General features: G+C 36.8%; 1 protein-coding gene across 4 annotated transcripts in view; it reads right to left on the bottom strand.

The window, feature by feature from the left end:
• SLC12A6 (solute carrier family 12 member 6) overlaps positions 1–24697 on the bottom strand; it is a 99929-nt gene that overhangs the window by 13241 nt on the left and 61991 nt on the right. For all 4 annotated transcript variants that reach the window (XM_045821992.1, XM_045821990.1, XM_045821991.1 and 1 more), the window contains 12 exons: positions 16251–16345; positions 15090–15221; positions 13745–13891; positions 10885–10939; positions 10259–10389; positions 6779–7020; positions 4626–4840; positions 3656–3814; positions 3386–3484; positions 3051–3108; positions 1041–1215; positions 646–764 (listed from right to left, as the gene is read on the bottom strand). In XM_045821992.1, the coding sequence (XP_045677948.1) occupies positions 646–764; positions 1041–1215; positions 3051–3108; positions 3386–3484; positions 3656–3814; positions 4626–4840; positions 6779–7020; positions 10259–10389; positions 10885–10939; positions 13745–13891; positions 15090–15221; positions 16251–16345 (1627 nt within the window). The remainder of the gene's footprint in view (positions 1–645; positions 765–1040; positions 1216–3050; positions 3109–3385; positions 3485–3655; positions 3815–4625; positions 4841–6778; positions 7021–10258; positions 10390–10884; positions 10940–13744; positions 13892–15089; positions 15222–16250; positions 16346–24697) is intronic.

Here is a 24697-nt window from a genome sequence, read left to right as displayed (position 1 = left end):
CTTCCCAACAAGCACCCTCTGCTCCATCAGAGCCTAACTGCTTTCAGCTCTCTGGATGTATTGCATTATTTCATCCCTCAATTTGTTCACACACATCCTCTGCCTGGAATACCTTTCACCCCTTTGTTGCTTAGCAAATAACCAGTCCTCCTTCAAGAGACAAGTGTTATTTCCTCCAGAACACCTTTCTGGAGTCTCAGTCCATTTAGAGGCCTCACATAAGAGCCTTATAGAACTCAGTGTACACTTTTACCACAGTATTAATCACACTATGCAGAGATCATTGCTTCCTTCATCTATCATCACTTCCTTCATCTTTGTATTCCTAGTATAATGCCCAGTGCCCTGTAAGTAGTAAGTTATCAGTAAGTCACAGTGGAATGAAAAAAGCTAACAGTAGTAGTATATGCTACCACCAATTGATAATAGCCAGAAATGAAGGCAAAGAACATTTGAAATTATATGGTAGGAAGAAATTATGGCAATTGGCCATACATGAAACTTCTCGGGAATATTTATTATGTAGGTGATGTTACACCTGTACTTGCTCACTCTGTTATCACTACTGTTTTATGCCTGATGGTAATCAACATGTATTATACATTGCACAAGCAAGAATAAGTAAAGACAGTAACTGGCTCCTACATGGAAAGAATTGGGGCCACAAGATCCAGAGAGGCAATAAGGATTCCCAGCTCTGCAATGGCAGCAGTCAGAAGTAAAGCCCAGGTAGGTTCCCCATTGGCTTTGCTGTGACCAAAAACCTGTATAAAGAAGGGAAACATCAGATATAGGTTGAGTCAGTACTACAGTTTTTGATAACTATAGATAATATCTGAAGATAATACTGTTACTACTGTACCATCTTTTAAACACCTTTATTCAACTCACATATAAACTTACACTATGAATTTAGTATTATAATAAAAACCTACATATCTTCATATTATATGATCCAGTAATTTCTAAGCCTATAAAGACCACACTGTTTCTCATAAGACTTGAGAAAAAAGGAAGAGGGCACAAAAAAGGTCACTCACCCTCAGAAAGGGTATGATGTTATCCTTTGCTATAGCTTGTAGCAGCCGTGGTGCCCCTGTGAGACTTTGAAGTCCAGCCCCACACGTTGAGAAGAAGGAGCCAATAACAATCACCCATGGGGATGGCCAAGATAAGGTACCTACCACCAGATTCCCTTTCACAGCATCCCCAAACCTGACAGAGAAATAAGAGTGGGTAAATTTATTCTGGGAATAACTTTAGACTGCTACAAGAGACCTAGCTTTTAGACTATCTCAGCTTTGGACATGTCTTCCTCACTAAATTTAATCACTTCTAGCTTTTGATTTAAAGTGAGAGACATGCGACTCTTTCACTTGAATACTTAGAGGTCATTATTGAGGTACTATGTGGCCTAATTTCAATATTGTTGTTGTCTCCAGGAATAGGGAGGCCTGTGCAGAGAGGGAGAGATGAGGGAATTGTTGGGCAATGGAGCAGTCAGAACACACAGAATATTCATCAAGTTAGCAGTCTTATATGGACATGGTTTGTGGTAGCCCAAAACAGTTACAATAGTAACATCAAAGATCACTAATCACAGGTCACTAAAACAAATATAATAATGAAAAATTTGGAAATAATTATGAGAATTACCGAAGTGTGATGGACACAAAGTAAGCAAATGCTATTGGAAAAATGGCACTGATATACTTGCTCAATACACGGTTGCCATAAACCTTCAATTTGTAAAAAACACAGTACCTACGAAGTACAATAAAATTAGGCATGCCTGTGTTAGGGTTCCTGTCCTCCAAGAACTCAATCTAGTAGCTGCAATACGGTATGGTGAGTGTGATAATACAGCATGTTCAATACAGTGGTTGAACAAAGGGAGGAGTGGTTATCTCTGTTTGGGAAAGATATATCTGAGTCTGGGAAAGCTTCATAGGATAGGAGACACTTAGTCTACTCTTAAAGGGTGAATATGAGTCTGGCAGGTGGGAATAACCCATTCTAAGCAAAGGAAACCACGTAAATGTGTGGATGGATGGAGATCCGGAAAAAGGTACATTTAAGTTCAGAGCATAGGGAGTTTATGATGGAATGGCAGATGAGATTAGAAAAAGGTGGCCAGGACCAGAGCAAAGTAATGGGTTTTTAAGAGCTTTGACGGGCTCTGAGGAAGGAAGGTTTGTGTGACCAAATTTGTGTTTTAGAAAAGTCATTCTGGAGGCAGCATGGGAAGAAGGATTACTAGAAAGTGGTAAAACTGAAAGAGTGATTATTACAAAAGATCCTGAAGCCCTATATAAAATGATGGGGGGGGGAAAGAATAGTGGAAAGAATAAGATCTATTAAGATGAAAGGTGGAATTTACAGGGCTTAGAAAATACAATAATTAGATGAGGGAATTGGTGGGAAAAAGTCTAAGGTGACACCTAGGTTTCTGTGAAAGGGGTAAATGGTGAGACTATTAACTCCCCAAGACAGGGAAAATGGCAAGAGATAGAGCAGGTTTCAGGGAAAGATTTTTATAGGAATTTCCTGCAAAGACACATTTTATACTCATAAGTGAGAGGAAAGGAAAAACACTTAGCAGCCTTCATAAAGGAAATGAAGAAAGTTTCAAGCATTTATTTAGAACACCAAACAGATACATACTTATGTTTCATAGCAAAGATGCTAGAGACACTTGACAGTTTTCTTGTACTTGCCTTCCTTACTTTCACTCTTGGTTTTCCAACAGCCCTTAATATACAGAAAAGTCCTTATTGTTCAGACAAATTCACTACTTCATTGAAGAGCTATATTTATTGCATTTCACATTTTTTAATTTTTTTGCATTTCACCTATTTTTAACAACATAATGGCCCTTATTATTCACTAATCTTTTTGGGGAACTACAGACTGTACATGTATTTCCTAATTGTTAGCCACGATATTAGATAGCTCAGATTGGGTTTTGGGCTTTGAGTCTTGGGACTATGTGGGATGATCAGACATGATAGAAGACAGACATAGTTATTACAAGGAAATCAACTACTCACTTGTCTCTGAGAACAACGCCTTCAATACATGCGCCAAAAAGGACAACATTGCTTAAATCTATCGTATTGAGAGTCAAGGAAACTGACATTCGCCCTCTAAAATGAGGTAGAAAGTAGACACTCAGGATATTTCTTCTATCAGTAAAATTAGTTGCTACATTTACTAATCCTATAAATCCTTTCTTGTGTTTTAAAGATGAGGTGGGTAGATTATCTGGTGAGAACTGAAGTGGTAGAAAAAGATATCTTTCCCACCAGGACAAAAACACTAATCACCCTAGCTCCTCTGGATGTTCCTATAACTAAGACTCAGGCTGGGTCCATGAAAAGGATACAGACAAAGGAGGTGGTCAGGATGGCGAGGATAGTGCCAATGGGAATAGACTTTTGAGCATCTTTCAGATCTCCAGATCTGTTTGATCCAGCCATGATGCCTTTAGGGAAGAAAAAAGAACAAGTTAACTTTTTGAATTCCTGAACACTTTGATATTCATACTGATACTAAACACAAATTGAGCAACTCTGAGAATATAATTTTGTCTCCTGAGAAAAATCATTCCTTGTGTCTGACAGCTTCTAAAATAGACAACAGCCCAAATGCTCACCTGTGACAGAGGGAAAGAAGATCCCCACCAGAAGTGTAAAGGAGGTGGTAATGTCAACAAGGACATACTCGTGGTTTAAGTTGCCTAAGACATCAGAAGATTTGGCTGAGGGCTTCTCAATGATCTCTCCCTTTGGTAGATAATTACTCCAAAGATTCTCTGCAGTGGGAAAAAGGAGGATATAAGCAGCAGCACTAAGGAAAGAAGAGAATTAGATCATTTCTACCCAAATGATTTTCTAAATCAGACTCCTCATTTACATAGTTTTTAAAGGTATATTTGCTTCCAATGAGCACATACATATGGCACATGCATTTCGTACAATAAAACACACATAAATAAAAACTAGTGCCCTTTCTCGTCTGGTTTAAATACAATTTGACAAAATGCTTTGAAACTTTCAAGTCAAGTTTGCTAATGCAAATTAGTAAAACTTAAGCAGACTAAAGCTAAATGTCCCACAAAGCCTATTTTTTTTATTAGTTATCAATGCTGTTTCTTAGTGTAAACTTGCTTACACGCAAAGAATTTGTGGACCAAACATTTAAAATAGAAGTCACTTAAGGAAAGAGTTTCAGAAATCTAGCTGAGTTAGGAAAAGACACATGTGGATGTGGTGACACTAAAATAGTTACATTTCAGCTGTCACCGTAGGAAGAACATTAGCAATTTTACAATAACACAAAGAATATTTTATTATCTTATTCTAGGTTAAAAAGTGATGTTCTCAGTTCTGTTATCAAAAGGAAAGATGCTAATTTTTAACAGACAACACTTTTAGGGAGCCCTGAAAAGGGATAAATTCACTAATAGAAAAGTAAAAAGATGTCGAATTAAGAGTTGTATGCTGGGCTTACAGGGGAGTGACCCATGGCAGCGAGTCTTCATGGACTATGGAAGAGTCTAAGATGACAAAGCCCATTTTCCTCAGAAAAAAAGGAAAATCTTGTCCAAAGACCTCCCAAATTACCTGTAATGACACCACTAGCCAATCCAGGAATGCCCTGGATTGATGTGACATTATTGTGAACAAAATATTCATCACAGGTGGCATTGAAAAATTGACTTGAGTTACAGAAGAAGCCCCATAACTTTGATGGTATTGTCATGTTGTTCATTTCCTTGGTCTTTGAGCAAATGTCAATGTGTCTTGATGAAAGGGTGCGGTTACCCAGCATGCAGACCCTAAGTAAAAACAAACAGGGAGAAAAAGGAAGCAAAGAAAAAAGATTTTTAAAAATGGGGTAGTAAATAATAAATGGCAAAACTCTAAGAGTTTCACTGTCATGGACAAAAAAAACCACTATTGACTAGCACTGTAAATGGTGACTTACATTTTCTGCCAATTTAATCCTTAAAGAAATCTCACAAAATATGTATTATTTCTATTTTGTGGATGGAGGAACTGAAGTTTAGGGAGATAAAGTAGTCTGCACGAGGTCAAACAGATGGCAGGTGGTAGTGACAACATTCAGAGAGAAGGACTGTCTGAATATACTGTGCTGACTCATCTTCCAAACTTTCTAGGTTATTAACCAATTGTTAGGTCTAAAAGAAGAGTCCTTTTCTGTTACAAAAAAAAAATTTCCCCTAATTTTATTTTTGGCCCAGAAAAGCCTTGTTTAAAATAAACCCCTTGAAAATGTTTGGCTAAAGGTCAAACTTCTGGCTACTGTTTGGAGGAAGACAGCTTGGCTAGAATTCAAAAGCACATACCTCAGTGGCCTAACAGAAAACTGTTTTTGAACTTAAGCCTGGACCCAGTGGGAGTGAGGGTATTTAAGGATAATACAAATATTCATTGCTGATTTTATTTTTTCTTTAACCCAGAAATATAAATATGAACAAAGGAATAATATACCCACAGTTAAATATTTTTCAAGAGGAACAAAGCAACTTTTAAAATCTGCAAAATGATAGCAAGCATACATAATGAACCATGTACCCATTACTCAGCTTCAATAACTTTTAATATTTCCCAGTCTCATATCATGCATTCCTCTAGGTTTTTTGTCTTATGTTGCTGGAATATTTTAAAGACAATACCACACATTATGACTTTTTATCCACTACAAAAGAGAAGCATCAAAAGAGAATTAGAGGCAAATGGAATTTTACAAGGTATGATATAGCCAGAGGAAGCCATTTTTATGACTCTAAATGGATCTTCAGCTGCTCTGTAGTGCATGACAAGCAGATTAAAAAAGTATGATGGAACCTATTGCTGACATCATTTAGCATAATAGAGGAAATACTGGACTAGGAGTCAGAAAATCACAGGGTTCATGTTATTGCTCTGATACTAATTAACTTTGGGGCAATTTAATCTCTATGAAACTAATTTTTCCTCTTAAAAAATCTACTTTTCTGTAATCAGGTTAAATCAACACAGGATTGATGAATTTAATCCCTAGATGAACCAGATGTCTTTTCAAAGACAATCTCTGTAACAAGATTACAAATAACAGTGCTGCTTAGTCCCTAGCCTGCTAGGTAATTGAAAACACGTGAGCCTGTGAGTCACCTATCTACACACACCCACTGTTGCTTCAGGTACTTTAAGGTACCTGAACTACTTATGGTGTATAATATAACTTAATACCAAGGCATAAATGAAAATAATGACATTTATTTTCCTTTATTTTATGACTAGGAAGTCCGTTATGGTACTAAAGAATTAAAAATTTAATGAATTACAAATATTTAGGTAGGAGTTTAGGTTTCCTTTGACTCTTGATTTTTCATTAGTAAAAAGAATCCAACATTTAAATAGTTTATAAAGGTTGCTGGCAATAACTATACTGTTTGAAAAGCGCTTCATGAATAGTTTAAGTATGCACAATCATTGTCAGAGGGTTTTCAAAAAACCTCTATAAGTCTCTATAACAAAATGACAGTTATAGCTGCCAATTCTATGCTTAGGACATTAAGGAAGAGGATCAACAAGGAAGATGAACAGACTAAGCAGTCTTCTGGGAGGCTTCCTGCCTAGGTGCCAACCTGGCCTATCCAAAAGGGAAATTTTAGAGAGACTGTAAAATTCTGACTTAAAAATGATCAGATCATTAGGCATTGGCCATGACTACCCAACAATAATGTTTAGTTAGAGAGACAGACACATACGGAAAGTGTGGAGGGGCAAAAGATGATTTGATGGCTCCAGCATAGATGGCCAAGATGGACACAATGACACAGGCCAGAAAAAGCGAGGCAAACTTGTTCACGTAGCGTACACCTATGAACACCACCAACACCAGGAGGACTAAGAAGGCTGTGCCATAGACACGCATGTTATTTAGCATGTTTGCTGATTCCTTGAGTGCATCATCACTACGAAAGATGGCAGCCCGGGGGAAAATATATACCTGTTAAGCAAAAGAAAAAACAAAGTAGAAAATTAAGAAATTTCAGAGTAATCAAGTAAAAGTATGTTGTAGTTTCATTTGTTTTCACAAAGAATGGTAAAGCTGAGACCGAAAATGGCTGGAGATTTAGCCTAATTCTTATTTGGGTCTAGAATGCCTATAGAAATAGGATGTCACTGATTTTTTTTAAGTCTAGATGCTGTTCTGAATACCTATATGTCCAAATGGAAAAAAAAAATAAGGAATGCCTTAATAACTTATATTCAAAGGGCTATATAAAATAATTGTAATGATTATCTTGAGTCCTACTTCTGCTATTAGTTTAAATAGTAAAAAATATATACCAGTGAATAAATAAAAAAATAAGAAACATTCTATTTAATTGGGATACAGAACCCTGGCTGGTGTCACTCAGTGGAATGACCACTGGCCTGCGAACTGAGAGGTTGCCGGTTCAATTCCCAGTCAGGCACATGCCTGGGTTGCAGGCCAGGTCCCCAACTGTGGTAGTACAACCAAATCTCTTCCACATTGATGTTTCTTTTCCTTTTTCTCCTTCCCTCCCCCCCTCTCTAAAAGTAAATTAGTAAAATAAAACATCTTTAATTGGGATAAAGATATTTTAAAAATAAACATTATTTTACTTTTTCCCCATTGACACAAGTCTTCCTTGGAGACATTAACTTCTTGGTTGTAGGGTGGTAGGGTGGTGGTGACTGGGTGGAGGGGAAGGAGTAGGCAGGCAAAGGAGACCCTCAACCTTTCTGCTGCATATTCACACCATGAGGCCAATATATGTCTGCAAAGTGCAGTAAAGCAAAGCAAAATAATGCAAAGCACAATAAAATGAGGTATGCCTATAATAATCAATTATTTATAGGACTTCTGGTCAAGATGGAAGCATAGGGAAACATGCTTCGCTTCCTTGTGCAACTATAGAAAAAATTACAATTAGACTATAAAACACTATCACCCAGAATTGTCAGAAAATTGAGCTATATGGAGGTCCAACAACCAAGGATTTAAAGAAGCCACATTCATCCAGATGGGAAGGAGGTGGGGAGATGCAGAGAGAGGTACAGAGGCATGGAGCCATGGGAATGGCATGGAGAGACAGTGGAACAGGTGGTACCACCATTCACAAGTGGTGGCTAAAAATCATGAGGGATATCTTGGGAGTAAGGGATCCCAGCCCCAAACCAGTCCAACCAGCAGTCCAGGGTTCCAGGACCAGGAAGATAAATCCCCATAACTTCTGGCTGTACAAACCAGTAGGAGTTAGGATGGTGGAAAAAACTGCCAGATTATAAGGAAACTCCTCTTAAAGGGCCCACAAGGACTAAGCACTTAATGCAGACCCACTTCTTCTGAGATTCAGCAACAGGGCAATAGCTAGAGTCCAGGGAAAAAATGATTAACCTGGAATCAGGGTAAGTGCTGGGAGACAGCTTCCTCCCAGGTAAAACTCCAGAAGCCAGGCATTGTCCCCTCTCCAAACCCCTCCCTCACACAGAGCCACAACATAATGAAAAGGGTTGCTCCACCCTGACTAATATCTAAGGCTCTGCCCCACACAACATACAGGTCCATTTTTCTAAAATAGGCCACACTACTATACAGGGAGTCAAAGCAGTTCTACCTAATAAACAGAAACAAACACAGGAAGGCTGCCAAATTGAAGAGACAAAGAATATGGCCCAAATGAAAGAACAGAACAAAACTCTAGAAAAAGAATTAAATGAAACAGAGACAGCCAACCTATCAGATGCAGAGTCAAAACACTGGTTATCAGGATGCTTGAAGAAATCATTGGGTACTGTAATGCATAAAAAAGACCTAGGCAAAAATGAAGGTTACAGAAATAAAGGTGAAATAAAGAAAAATCTACAGGGTACCAACAGTGAAGGGGATGAAACTGAGAATCAAATAAACAATTTGGAACATAAGGAAGAAAAAAGCATTCAATCAGAATACCAGGAAGAAAAGAATATTAAAAAAGATGACAGAATAAGAAGCCTCTGGGACATCTCCAAATATACCAATATCTGAATCATAGGGATGTCAGAAGAAGAGCAAAAAATTGAAAACTTATTTGAAAAAAATAATGAAAGAAAATTTCCCTAACTTGGTGAAGGAAATAGACATATGAGTCCAGAAAGCACAGAGAGTCCCAAACAAGATGGACACAAAGAGGCCCACTCCAAGATACATCATAATTAAAATGCCAAAGGTTAAAGATGAAGAGATAATCTTATAAGCAGCAAGAGAAAAGCAGTTAGTTATCTACAGTGGAGTTCCCGTAAGATTGTCAGATGATTTCTCAAAAGAAACTTTGTAGGCTAGAAGGGACTGGCAAGAAGTATTCAAAGTGATGAAAAGTAAGGACCTACAACCTAGATAACTCTATCCAGCAAAGTTATCATTTAGAATTGAAGGGCAGATAAAGTGCTTTCAAGACAAGGTAACACTGAAGGAGTTCATCATTACCAAGCCATTATATGAAATGTTAAGGGGACTTATTTAAGAAAAACATCAAAACTGTGAACATTAAAATGGCAACAAATTCACAACTATCAACAACTGAATCTAAAAAAACAAACCAAGCAAATAAGCAGAAGAGGAACAGAATCACAGATCTGGAGATCATTTGGAGGGTTATCATTTGGAGATCATTTGGGGTGGGGGAAGAGGGAGAATGGGGGAAAAGATTCAGGGATTAAGAAGCATAATTGGAAGGTACAAAATAGACAGGGGGGTGTTAAGAATAGTATAGGAAATGAAGAAGCCAAAGAACTTAGATACGCACAATTCATGGACATGAACTAAGGGTGAAGGGGACTGTTGGAGGGAAGGGGACAATGGGTGGAGGGGGGCAAAGGAAAAAAAATTTGGACACTGTAACAGCATAATCAATAAAATATACTTAAAGAAAAAGAATAGATAGGAAATGTGAAGCCAAAGAACTTATATTCACGAACCATGGACATGAACTAAGAGGGGGGATTGCTGGAGGAAATGGGGGTACTGGGTGGAGGGAGGCAAAGGGGGAAAAACTGGGACAAAGTGTAATAGCATAATCAATAAATATATGTTAAAAATAAATAAAAACTTAAGGTTCCTATTGCAAAAAAAAAAATCACTTATAGCTGCTCTCTCAGAAGCTTTGACATCAAAGAACAAAATATATCCAAATCTATACTATTATTACACTGTAGAACACAAATAAGTCATTACTCACCAGAAAAATTTCAATGGCACCAAGGATATACATGGCTGCTGCAAATGTGGTACCAAGATAAAAGCAGAGGCCAACAGCTCCACCAAACTCTGGGCCCAGTGCCCGGGAAATCATAAAGTATGAGCCCCCAGCTAAAACACAAAGTAGAAGGTGATCAGGATAAAGAAAGTACATTACTAAGAGGTATGTAAACAAGTCAATAGTAAGAATAATAAAAATATGTATGAGGGATAAATATTTGAGGCTTTTGAAAATGCTGAATGTGATAAAAAGTAGATTTGGTAGTGGAATATAAAAGATATCTGTATGGTAGGATATACTGCACATCTAATGCTCCATAGGAAGCAGCATGATTTGTCAGTATACAAAAATATCAGAGAATATTTACTACAGGCATGTGATAGTCCAGTACAATATATTCTAACAGAAGCCAAGAATGCAATAAAAAAGATTCTAGTCTAGGATATAAATTTTTAAAGAAGATATCCCAAAGTCAAAGAGTATTAGTGTCTATGGCCAACAAATTAAAATAGTATTCTATTCCTTGAAAGTTTACGCTTCTGGTCTTTACATCATAAACACAGTAATTGCTGACAATCCCTGAAGTCCACACTTAGCCTACTGACCTGGCACCACTCCATTGGTCGCAATGGCACTCATGGAAATAGCAGTCAACATTGTCTGTAAAGAAAAAGAAGGGATAAAGTTGTTACTGCATAAAGAGGACGTTTCTGTACTGTTTCCCACCTGCGGACCTCACAGAACTTACGGGAATCTTACCTCTACTCTCTTTTAGGGAGGAAGTTACCTGACATACCTAATGGCATGAAAATGAGATGATGCGGTTCAACTCATTACATAAGTTACACTAATGTTACCTGTAGTATTCTGTTAAATGCCCCCTACATCATCATCTGTAGGTTAGGTGCTATTAAGAACCACTGATTCTGCCTGGGTCTCCAAAACAACTTGAAAAACAGATTAGAAAGTGACTAAAGGCTGGTTACTGGCATAAAAACAGGCACATGGACCAATGGAACAGAACAGAGAGCCCAGAAATAAACCCAAGTCTCTACAGTCAATTAATATTTGACAAAGGAAGCAGCAACATAAAATGGAATAAAAATAGCCTCTTCAACAAATGGTGTTGGGAGAACTGGATAGCTACGTGCAAAAAAATGAAACTCAAGCACCAACTTACACCTTATACAAAAATAAATTCAAGGTGGATAAAAGACTTAAATATAAATCGTGACACCATTAAAGTCCTAGAAGAGAACGTAGGTAGGAAAATCTCAGATATTTCATGCAGAAACTTTTTTACTGACATGTCTCCTAGAGCAAGGGACATAAAGGAAAGAATAAACAAATGGGATCTCATCAAAATTAAAAGCTTTTGCACAGCTAAAGAAAACAGTATCAAAATAAAAAGAGAACCAACTGTATGGGAAAACATATTTGCCAATGATACCTCAGACAAGGGTTTCATCTCCAAAATATATAAAGAACTTACACGACTCCACTCTAAGAAGACAAGTAACCCAATTAAAAAATGGGCAAAGGACTTGAACAGACACTTCTCCAAGGAGGACATACAGAAAATCCAAAGACACATGAAACGATGTTCAATATAGCTAGCTATCAGAGAGATGCAAATTAAAACCCCAATGAGATACCACTTCACACCAGTCAGAATGGCCATCATAAACAAAGCAACAAACAACAAGTGTTGGAGAGGTTGTGGAGAAAAGGGGACCCTAGTGCACTGTTGGTGGGACTGCAGACTGGTACAACCACTATGGAAAGCAGTATGGAACTTCCTCAGAAAACTAAAAATGAATCTGCCTTTTGACCCTGCAATTCCACTGCTGGGACTATATCCTAAGAACACTAAAACACCAATACAAAAGAACTTTTGCACCCCGATGTTCATAGCAGCACAATTTACAATAGCTAGGTGCTGGAAGCAACCTAGATGCCCATTAGTAAATGCATAGATCAAAAAACTATGGTACATTTACACAATGGAATTCTATGCAGCAGAAAGAAAGAAGGAGCTCCTACCCTTTGCAACAGCATGGATGGAGCTGGAAAGCATTATGCTAAGTGAAACAAGCCAGGCAGTGAAAGACAAATACCACATGATATCACCTTTAACAGGAACCTAAACAACAAAACAAAGAAACAAGCAAAATATAACCAAAGACACTGAAATAGGGGACAGACTGACAGTGACCAGAGGGGAGAGAAGAGGGAATTTCAGTGGAGAATGGGAAGGGTTTACAGGAACAAATCTAAAGGACACATGGACAAAACTAGGGGTGGAGGGTAATGGGGGGGAAGAGGGGAGGGTTGGGTGGGTGGGCTGGAATGGGAGTAAGTGGGAGAAAACTGTACTTGAACAATGATTAAAATAAAATAAAATAAAAAGAAAGTGACTAAAGGCTGGTTACAATAACAAGAGCAGTATTCAGTAAGGAAGGAAAGTACTGAAGACTTCTGAGCCCCTAAGAACTGTATTTTAAAAACACTACCTGGGTAGCAGAGTATAGCATGGACTGCAGATAGGGAGTAGATGGAGGCAGAGTGACCTGTTAGTGCAGTGAGAGGTAAGGACTGCAGTGGCAGTAATGGAAATATAAAGGAAGGGTTGAATATAAGAGATTTCAGAGGGAGGCATGATTGGCCAGGTAACCGATTGGGTGTGAGAGGCTCTCAGGGAGCCAAACATGGCACTGAAGTTTCAAGACTAAGAAACTGGAAAAAAAAAAAAAAAAAGATGGAACTATTAATTTTCACTTGTTAATGATATGGACTCTCACTGTTCACCGTGCTTTCTGCTGAGCATAATACACATGGAGGATATAATGGAGATAGTAATAAAAGAGGTCTGTCACTGGTTACATAAAATAATAATTTTTATAAAATAATCTATCAACTTATAATAAAACTGATAGATGTGGTTGGAAAACATAGGCAAAAGGAGTTTAGGTTAAAAGAAGATTAAAATGTTCACAGAATGGTGGAGATAAGACTTGGAAAAAAAAAAAACTCCATTTCTGGGGAAGAGAAAATTAATGAGTCTTTAAAATAAAACAAATAATCCTCCTCCACAAACAACATCAGTTTTGTTTCTGAACACTCTGCTGTAGCAGTACCTTCCATTTTCTAACACATTTGCTGTCACAACTTTGGTGCTATCAAGCTCAAATTGTTTGTGTCCTGAATCCTTTGTAAACTACATCTTCTGCTTCCTATAGAAGTCTTCCATTATAATTTCTAGCACATCTTATTATAGATATAATCAGTGAATAACTGACACTAAATAACTGAAAATCCTTTTGATTTTAATACCAAAATAATCTCTTTTGTTGAAATGAGTCTTTCCCCAGTATTCCTTGTTTTAGTCCCAAAGAGGTCAAGTGCATATACTCCTGAGCACTAGCAAGGTTCTAGGTGATCTCCAGGAGCCACCTCTGGACTTACACAGCAGCAGCAGATAAGGACAATTGCAAAGGCCTGAAGAACTCCAGCTGTGCCCACTACCCATGTAAGGCGTAGAAACAGGATCACTCCAAAGATATTTTGTAGACATGGGAGGTAGACGCCCATGAAGGTACCCATTTGGGGAGTCTGGAAAGAGAAATGGTGACAAAAGAAAAAATTACATAGTCATCTAGAAAAGATTACTTTATCTCTTTACTTTTATATAAAAACTTGCTTTCTACCCACCACATTAATCTCTAAGCAGAGGTAGTAAGTTTAATAAATACCTTAAAAGAGGCACATATAAAATCTCCATCTTACAAATGTCCATCACCATACCTTTTATTATTCCTAGAGCTATGAATTTTTACCTTTCATAGGTCTCCACATGTTTACATAGGCATTTGACCACAAATAAACTTTTAAGTGCACCCCAACAACTTAAAAAATTCTGTTGTTTAAAGTTGTTAGCTATCTCTTTTCATTTACAAATGGACTAACAGCCCTGGCCCAGTGGCTCAGTTGGTTGGAATGTGGTCCCATACACCAAAATGTTGTGAGTTCCATCCCGGGTTGAGGCGTGTACAAGAGGCAACCAGTCAATGCTTTTCTCTCTCTGTTTGTCTCTCTCCCCCCTCCCTTCTTCTCTCTCTAAAGTCAATAAAGAAAATGTCCTCAGGTGAAGATTAAAAAATAAATAAATAAGTAGATTAATGGCTTGATCTGCAGAATTTGGTATTAATCCTTCACAGTAGTTGGTAAATGTAGTGGCTAACATAAAGATCTGAGGGTCATTTTACCCCTAAACAACCAAAAAAGTAACTTGTAATATTGTTCCATACTTTCATTTTGATAAAAAGATTGATATTTGGTCTTTGAAAACCCAGAGATAGCATCAACAGATGAGTGTGGACACTCTTCTGCTGAAGTGCTGTTCCCTTTCACTGGAATGCTCTTTTCCCAGCTATCGCTTGGCTCCCTCCCTCACATTAGCTAGGGCTCTGCTTAAATATCACCCTGTCAGAAAGGCTTCTCCTGACCAACCTCTCTAAAACAGCAATTCCCTCCGCTCTGGCTCCCTTTTTGGTCACCAGTTTCAGTCTCTCTTTACCATGCTTATATTTTTCTTAGTGCATTAGGGACTGTATCCCCACACTGAAATTTAGATTGCATGACAATGAGATGTTGTATGTTCTTTTTGTGCTATGAATCCAGTGCCCGGGACATGCTGGCATATATCAAACATCCAATAAATATCTATTACAGAGCAGAGTGATGTCATGGATAGTCTCCCTTTCTCATATATGGGGCTCTTTTTATTTATCTTTGTTTTCTAAGACCTCACCTTGGTGGGCTTCTTTTTCCCTTCAGTGATGTTCTCTGCCTCTTCATGTTCCTTTGCTCCTTGAGTCAGGTTAGTGTAATTAGCCATGCGGTTGAGAAGAGAAGACACCTTTGGTCTGGTGTCCATTTCCTCCTATAAAACCAGAAGTATGAAAGAAATGAGAAATGAAAAACACATGGGAAATAAGCATCAAAACCATTGCTCTACCAGAAAATGGCAAAGTAAATGGCAAAATATTTCACAGATAAATATATTAAGACAATTTATCGATGAAAGTTTATTTCCCCCACATTAAAATATGATGCTTAATCAAGCCTACATAAATAATTATAAAATTCTTAAATGAAAAGTTTTATGATTCTTTCTAACAGCTTAATTTTATAGTAAAAACAAAATCATACTGGCCCCTACAGACAGTTTTAACCTTGTAACAACATTGATATATGATCTTTAACCACAGTACCCTCTTTTTTTAGGCTACCAACATTCTACTAGCATTTATGGCTATTATTTATAACACCAGGAATGAACAGGTCAATGAAAAACTTTTGTGATTGAACTAAATTCTCACCTCAGACCTTTTCTTGAAGAAATATGAAAGAAAATATCATTTAAAAAACAGGCACACTGAGAGAAGTGGCACTCATATCACTGCCCAAAGCCAAACAAAGTCAGTGGACATAGATGCTGGAATGAAACAGTTTCTCCAACAGCCCTACCGCAGAGTCCATGCTGTCTTAGATACGACATACAGATCCTCTGACTCTAGCAGCCTTCTTTCTACACTGATTTTTGGCTAGTGGTTAGAAGGTAAATGATAATCTTCCCAAACGTAGAGCTGAAAAATACATTTTATACCTAGATGATAATTCCAACATAAACATTGAAACCCCAGCTGAATTTGATAGCAAGGTTCTCCACATGCCTGTGATGTCAACATTCCTCTTCCTATTTCACAGAAATTTGATTTAATGGCTACTCATTAATTAGCAATAATTAGATTACATAGATTAAATCAACCATGATGACAAGTTGTAAGTATTTTATTTAACAATTATTAAATTATCCAGCCTATACTGTTTTAAAACTAAATAGGGTGAAAAACAGCTATCTTGAAATCTCTGTTCCTGAAATCTGTCCTAGTTTTCTCCCAAATATTACCTCAAAGAGTGCCAAGTTTTTATCAAAATATTCATCTCCTTCTTCATAATTGGAATTACTGAGATAAGCATTTCGAGCTTTCTTATGGCCATCATCTGGGGGAAAAAAGTAAACCAAGTTAGTTTCTGACTAGTATTGGAGAACACCAGCACCAAATCACTGTATATTGTCTCTGTATATAGAACCCATTTTCATGTTCAAATTTTAATCTGAGAGTGGCAGAACACAATCAGCATTGCTTGGAGAATATGGCTCGCTCTACAACAAAAGCAAAAAAAAATATCTAAGTAAACATAGGTCATTTCTTAACAAAATGAAGACCTCTAGAAATACTATTCTTTTAAGATTCTAGACTAGTAGGGTCTTTTAACATCACTCAAATCTATAATGAAAGAAGAAATTGAATACTTATTGATTACCTGCTCAAAACTTTGCTAGACAAGGACTACTTTCCACACTGCTGCTGTTAATAATGGCAGTTAAAGCTCTCTGCCTTCAATGCTGTCCTACCTTTTGTAAATGACATTAGATCATTTAACCAAGTATTATTTTTGTACACTTGCCACATACAGTATTTTATATTCAAAGAGACATCCCACAGGAATTTGGTAAACCAGCTATGAAGAAAAAAAAAAGAGACTGGATTCCCTGACACATAGTGTTTGTGTTGTGTGAGCACTTCCTTAACTTTTTTATTGTGTAAGTTATATAATTTACCTTGTCTGGCAGAAGAGGAAAAAAAAGAAAATTTTAAAAATATATAAATGTCATTAAGAACTCAGCTTTTAAATATTGAGGAAATAGATACTGATATAAAAATTAAAGAAATTAATTTAAAGTTGTATAATTTTAAATGCATATTAGATGAGCTTGGGAAGTAGGCAATAAGCTATCAAAATAAGTGGAGCATGCCGAAGGAGAGAGGAACCAACCTGAAGGGGCTCCCACTGGCTAAAATGAAATAATATAATTACTAAAAATAAATAACACAATTGATTGAAATGTAAATATGGGCCCTGGCCAGACAGCTCAGTTGGTTAGAATGTTGTCCCGATATGCCAAAATTGTGGGTTTAACTCCTGGTCAGGGCATATACAAGAAAGAGCCAATGAAAAGAAAAAAAAAAAGAAAGAAAGAAACAACCACTGAATGCATAAATAAGTGGAAAAACAAATCACTGTTTCTCTCTCTCCATTCCTTTCTCTAAATTCAATAAACAAACAAAAAAATACAAATATGTGAAATACCCAACATATTTTAAAAATCTGATCACTTTTACAAGTACCATATGATTTTACTTATATGAGGAATCTAAAGAACAAAATAAATAAACACACAAAGTTGAAACAGACTCAAAGACACAGAGAACAGACTGACGGTTGCCAGGGGGGAGTGGGGCTGGATGACTGGGTGAAAAAGCATAAGGAATATAGTAAATAATATTGTAATAACTATGTATGGTGCCAGGCAGTGCTACATGTATTGGGGATCACTTCATGTATTATATAAATGTCTAACTACTATCCTGTAATCCTGTACACCTAAAACTAATATGAAATAATGTTATATGAAAACTGTAATTGAAAAATAAAGTTAAAAAATCTAATTACTTTTACAGAATTGCTTAAATACAAGTAATTTTAAAAAATAATAAATGAAAAGAATAAAGCAATTATCCTGCCTTTCCTACACCGACTATATTTCAGGGTAACTAAATAAAGAAAATTCTTCATTACAGAAATATTCTAGCTTATAAATGCAGGTAGAATAATATAATTAGAAAATAAAATAACCAATTTTCAACCCCTAATGAAATAATGGATGTAGGCAATGACCATCAACGGTTGCTGAAACCAATTAGGTGAAGGGATGAGGCAGAACTATATAATGGATGGACCAGGGTGATCTGGAACCCACTGATCAATCTTAACATCATTAAAAGTGGGACAACACAATCTGCTAATGTAACACATGAAAAGTGCAACCTGTGATGTATCCGCACTAAAAGAATGAAAGTTTAATCAAGTCTTTAAAACTAATTGCCAGTTCATAGAAAACAGAGGAGGAACAAGATAAATATAGCCCCAAAGATGCAAACACCAAATTCAGAATGTGGAAAATTCTACATGACAAATAATCTGACTACTTAACAAATAAAAGGTGTAAACTAAAAAGTATGTGAACTCTTATAAATTAAAAGTGACTTAAGAGATATACCAACCAATTACTATGTATGAAACTTGGAAGAACCATGACTCAAACAAATCAAATGTTAAATGACATTCTGAAACAATGAGAGAAATTTGAATATGACTGGTTATTATTTTTTTTTAAGTGTAACTAGCATCACATGTTGTCTGAAATTTTCTTTAAATTATTCCAGGAAAAAAGGTGGGGACTTAAAAACATTACTGAAGCTAGGTAATCAGTTCATAAAGGGTTATTATAATATTCTATCTACTGTTCTGAACCTTTGGAAATTTCCATAATAAAAACCATAGAAAAAGAAAGGAAAATGTAATTCTATTCCTCTCTCTAATGATTCCATAAAATATGCAAGAGAATGACAAAGCTTAAAATTATCACCACTCCAAGTTATTCATTTATTCAATTAATTCAAAAAGTATTTATTAAGTTCTTATATGCTGGGCACTATTCTAGGCCCTCAGGATATAGCAGTGGACAGGTAGTTAAAGATGCTGCTTTCTTCTGAGTATACTGAAGCAACAGAGGACAAAATAAATAAAAACAAAGCAAAAAAAACAACAAAAAAGGCATTTCAAGAAGCAATAAATTCAATGATATAGGTACTGAGATAGACTAAGAACAACTTCAGGTAAGATCACTGGTGTGCTGGTAAGCAGGCTCTCCAGCATTTAAAATAAAAAATTACTGATTCTAATATTTGCCAATTTCTGTGGTGTAAATATTCACATGCCAATTTTCAACTACTAATGAGAAGTCACTGAACATTGTTTTGGGGGAAGATACATACAACTGGCTCCTATGAGCTGCTATGAGCTCACTGCAACATACCCTGGCCATTAGATGGTCCAAAAAAGCCTGCATTTCAGGTATGGGGAATACCAATTTTAAAAGATCCTTAAGCAGAGGACTTCTGGTCAAGATGGAGGTGTAGGTAAATACCCCTCCCCTCCTTGCACAACTATAGCAAAATATACAACTAGACTACAAAACAAATATCACCCAAAACTGTCAGAACATTGAACTGTGTGAAAGTCTGACAACCAAGGATTTAAAGAAGCCACATTCATCAAGACGGGTAGGAGGGGTGGAGATGCAGAGACTACAGAGAGGCATGGAAACAGGAACGAGGAGTCCCACACCCACATGTAGTGGATAAAAATTGGGAGGGACACCTCCGGAGTGAGAGATTGCAGCCCCAGATGAGACCACACAGCCCAGGGTTCCAGTGCCAGGAAGATAAGTCCCCATAACTTCTGGCTATAAAACCAATGAAGGTTGGGGCAGCGGAAGACACTGCAGGATTCTCAAAAGACATCTCTTAAAGGGCCCAAAACAGACTTAGGACTCACGCAGACCCAATCCTCTGGGATTCAGCATGAGTGCAACAGCTGGGAGGGCACCAGTGGCATACAAGGAGAAGGTGAAGTGTATGGCCATCAGGGAGAGTGCTGGGAGACAGCTTCCTCCCAGGAAAAACTCTACAGGCCTGGCAGCATCACTGTCTCCTCTCTGAGTCCTCCCCTACACAGAGCAACAGAGTGGTGACACCAGTTCACCTGCTCTGGTGATTACCTAAGGCTCCGCCCCATACAACTTAACAACTACACTTTTCTACAATAGGCCACACTACTAAGACAGGGAGTCAAAGCAGCTCTACCTAATACACAGAAACAAACACAAGGAGGCTGCCAAATTGAGGAAACAAATAATATAGCACAAATGAAAGAAAAGAACAAAACTCCAAAAAAAGAATGAAATGATCAGGAGATAAGCAATGTATCAGATGCACAGTTCAAAACACTGGTTATCAGGATGTCCAAAGAAATCCCTAGGTACTATAACAGCATAAAATAGACCCAGGCAGAAATGGAGGTTGCATTAAATGAAATAAAGAAAAATCCACAGGGAACCAACAGTGGAGGGAATAAAGTAGAGAATCAAATCAACGATTTGGAACACAAGGAAAGAAAAGGCATTCAATCAGAACAGCAGGAAGAAAAAGAATTTAAAAAAATAAAGATAGGCTCTGGAACCTATTGGAAACGTACCAACATCTGAATCATAGGGGTGCCAGAAGGAGAAGAGGAAGAGCAAGAAATTGAAAACTTATTTGAAAAAATAATGAAAAACTTTCCTAATCTGGTGAAGGAAATAGACATACAAGTCCAGGAAACTCAGAGAATCCCAAACAAGATGGACCCAAGCAGGACCACACCAAGAGACACTATAATTAAACTGCTAAAGATTAAAGAGAGAATCTTAAAAGCAGCAAGAGAAAAGCAGAGTTACCTACAAAGGAGTTCTCATAAGGCTGTCAGATGATTTCTCCAAAGAAACTTTGTTTCTTTATTTTAGGCTAGAAAGGACTGGCAAGAAGTATTCAAAGCGATGAAAAGAAGGACCTACAACCTAGATAACGCTATTCAGCAAAACTATTATTTAGAATTGAAGGGCAGATAAAGTGCTTCCCAGACAAGGTAAAACTAAAGGAGTTCATAATCATCAAGTCATTATTATATGAACTGCTAAAGGGAATTATATAAGAAGAAGATCAAAATGATGAACATTAAAATGGTGATAAATTCATAACTATCAACAACTGAATCTAAAAAAAACAAACCAAGCAAACAGGAACAGAATCATAGATATGGAGATCATTCGGAGGGTTATCAGTTGGGACGGGGGGAGAGGGAGTATGGGGAAAAGTACAGGGATTAAGAAGCACAAACTGGAAGGTAAAAAATAGACAGGGGGGTGTTAAGAACAGTATAGGTAATGGAGTAGCCAAAGAACTTATATGCATGACCCATGGACATGAACTAAAGGCGGGGATTGCTGGAGGGAATAGGTGCACCAAGTGGAGGGGTCAAGGGGGGAAAGTTGGGGCCATTATAATAGCATAACAGTAAAATATATTTTTAAAAATCCTAAAGCAGAAAAATCTTAATGGATTCATAAAACAGAACAGGTAACATGGCTGAAAGAGACTGAGGAAAAGGGAGAATAGTTAGACAGAAAGAAGCCAGACTATGTCATAAGCAAAAGGATAGTTCTCCCAAATATATTTATCGAACATCTCTCCTTTTCCCATTGACCTCCTATTCTAGATAAGAACACCACAATGGACAGGGGTTAGGGCCAGGGAGAGAGAATGATATGAGAGTGTTCTAACGTTAGTTCCTTTATTTGTGGAAGAGGGGTAATATAGATAGCTTTTTTTTTTTTTGTAAGATTTAAAAAGAAGCTGAAAAAGTGGGAAAAGCTGAAAAATAAGGATGACGGAATGGTTCAAATATATCAATAGTACCAATAATTATAATAATACAAATAGACTGAATTTACTAGTTAAAACAAAGACCCACAAATTAGATAAAACAAAATCCAGGTGTACACTGTCTGCAGGAGACATGACATAAAGGCACACAAGGGCTGAAAGTAAAGAGATATATCAGGTGAAATGCTAACCAAAAGAAACCTGATGTAGCTTTATTATTATCAGGTAATTATCTCTTTCTGTTTAACAACTTACTCCCAAATTTAGTGGCTTAAAGCACACAGGCTTATTATTTCAGTTTGTGTGAGCTGAGAATATGGGCGTGGCGTAGCCGGGCCCTTGCTTCAGTCTCCCATGAGGCACCAATGAAGGGTCTGCTGTGACTGTAGTCTCTTTCGAAGGCCTTGGGAAGATTCACTTCCAACCTCACTCACATCGTTGTTGGCAGAATTCAGTTCATTTCCAGGCTTTTTAGCCAAAAGCCTCTTTTGGTTCCTTGCCACGTGGGCCTTTCCATAGAACAGCTCACAGCATGGCAACTGGATTCCCTCAAAGCTAGCCATAAAAGAGAGCCACAGAGAGAGTGCAAGACAAATGTTACAGTCATTTTGTGTTCTCATTTACAAAGTGACATCACTTTTGCCACATTCTATTAATTAGAAGGAGTCATTAAGTTCAGCCTTCACTAAAAGGGGAAGGATTATACAAGGGCATGAATACAGAGAAGAACGGCACATTGGGAGTCCATTGAAAAAGCTGCCTACAACATCCATCCACCTACCCACCCATCCATGCCTCAAATATTTGAGACAAAAAATGAATTTAATTATAGTGAAAAACTGATGGATCTACTATTACACATGGAGCTTTTTAATATATTTCTCTCAATAACAGATAAAGCAGACAAAATAAGCAAGGGTAAAGAGATCTGAATAACATGAAAAATGGACACAGAGTTCTGTAGCCACATTTAGAGAATGTACATTTTAATCAAACATACATGGAAAATGTATTAAAAGTTATGTACTACTGTGTGCACAAAGTAAAAACCACGGGAGGACAGTGAGAATGTGGCCATCTGCAAGCTGAGAGAGGCCTCTGACGAAACCAATTCTGTCAACACCTTGATCTTGGATTTCTAGACTGTACAACTTTGAGAAAAGAAATTTCTATTGTTAAAGTCCAAAAGAAAATGTTATGTACTAGGTTTTAAAGACAATAAATTTTAAACAGGTATAATACAGTCCATGATCTTGATCAATAAAAATTCAGTAAGAATTTAATTATAAAAAGATAAATTTTAAAAAATTAGAAATAAAAAAGGATATTGCTAAACAATTCAAGGATCAAAGATTAAAATACTTAAAAATTGAGTGTCAATGAAAATACCACCTAATGAAACCTGTAGAATCTCACAAAAGTAGTAAAAAGAACAAAAATTATACGAGCTAAGTAGCTATTTCAGGAAGCTAGAAAATCAGCAGAATAAATAAACCCTAAAACAATAGAAGGAAAAAGATGATAGCTATACTACCTGTCTTTTGGTTAAATGTCCAGCTTTAGGTAATAGTTGTATTTTTAAAAATCTGACAATCTGTCTTTTTAATTGTCTAGTTTAGTTCACCTACCTTAGAGACTGATATATTGGGACTATATTTCTGCCATCTTTTTATTTCTATTTGTCCTTCTTTCTCTATAATTCATTCATTCTCATTTTCTCTCTGTGGATTTTCAGGGATATGTTTTCCCTTATTCCATTTTTTCCTCTATCCTCTCCTGAAATTTCCACACTCTATTTCTATTCTTTTAATAATTACTGTTAAAATTGTAGCATATACTTTAGCTTAAAAAACATATAAAAATATTAAAAAGTTAAGGAAGTTAAACAATAGCAATCATTCTCTCAAACAACAAATACTTTTAAACACTTCAGTTCCAACTCTGTCCTCTGGACTTACATAATATTATTGTCCAGTATTTCCAATAGTCTATTTTTTTTACTCCATAAATAAGACACTAAAATTATTTTATACAGAAAATACTGACTTGGGTTAAGGGATGTTTACCATTTCATTTGTTCAATACTATTTGTTGCATTTCCAGGTACTAGTCTTCTGGGATCATTTTCCTTTAGAATTCCTTTAGAGGAAGGTTTCTCAAATTCAGCAATGTGAAATTTTGAACTGAACAATTATTTATTGTGGGGAAATTGCCCAGTGCACTGTAGGATGTTTAAGGGCATCCCTGGCCTCTACTCACTAGATGCTACTAGCATCTCCAGTAGCAACAATAAAATATATCTCTAAATACTCCCAAATATCCTTTAGGGGGCAAACTTGTTTCTAGTTGAAAACCACTAGTTGAGAGCAAGTTGTGACAAAAAAAGGCCTCAGTTTTTATGTCTGTATTCTGCCTTTTTTCCTAAGTGTCTTGCTAAGCATAATTCTAAGATAATTTTGCAAACACTTTAAAACATTATTTGTTATCTGTTTTGCTGTTGAGAATACTTCTGTCATTCTGTTCTTTGATAATGTCTTCTTTGTGGCTGCTTTCAAGATCTTTCTTAGGTACAGCACAGCTTTCATTAACATATGTCTAGATGTACTTTCCTTTTTGTTCACCAGCTCTCTTCATCAGTTTCTAGTCTACTGTTTAACCTGTTCATTTGTTATATCAATAATTATAGATTTCTTCTCTTTAGCAGCTCCATTTGTTTTCCTTTTTTCTAAAGTCTTTCATTCTTGAGTATGTTAGTTTTCCTAATTGCATCCTGTATTGATTTGCCATTTAATAGTTTTGTATCCAAACTCGGGATGACTTCATCCCTGTTAAGGTTTACAAGAGTAGGAGTCCCAGCTTCAGCACACTATTTCCCTGTTGTTCATCAGCCTTACAATACTGTTGCTATAAAAATCTGGCCTCAGAACTTCCTGCCCCATCCTGCTGCCTGCTGGCATAAGCCACC

Source organism: Phyllostomus hastatus, unplaced genomic scaffold (genome assembly GCF_019186645.2).
Source record: "Phyllostomus hastatus isolate PE091 unplaced genomic scaffold, TTU_PhHast_1.1 phas_scaffold_501, whole genome shotgun sequence".
Taxonomy (NCBI): domain Eukaryota; kingdom Metazoa; phylum Chordata; class Mammalia; order Chiroptera; family Phyllostomidae; genus Phyllostomus; species Phyllostomus hastatus.
The sequence above is the reverse complement of the archived record's forward strand: the minus strand, read 5'-3'. Positions and strand labels throughout refer to the sequence as shown.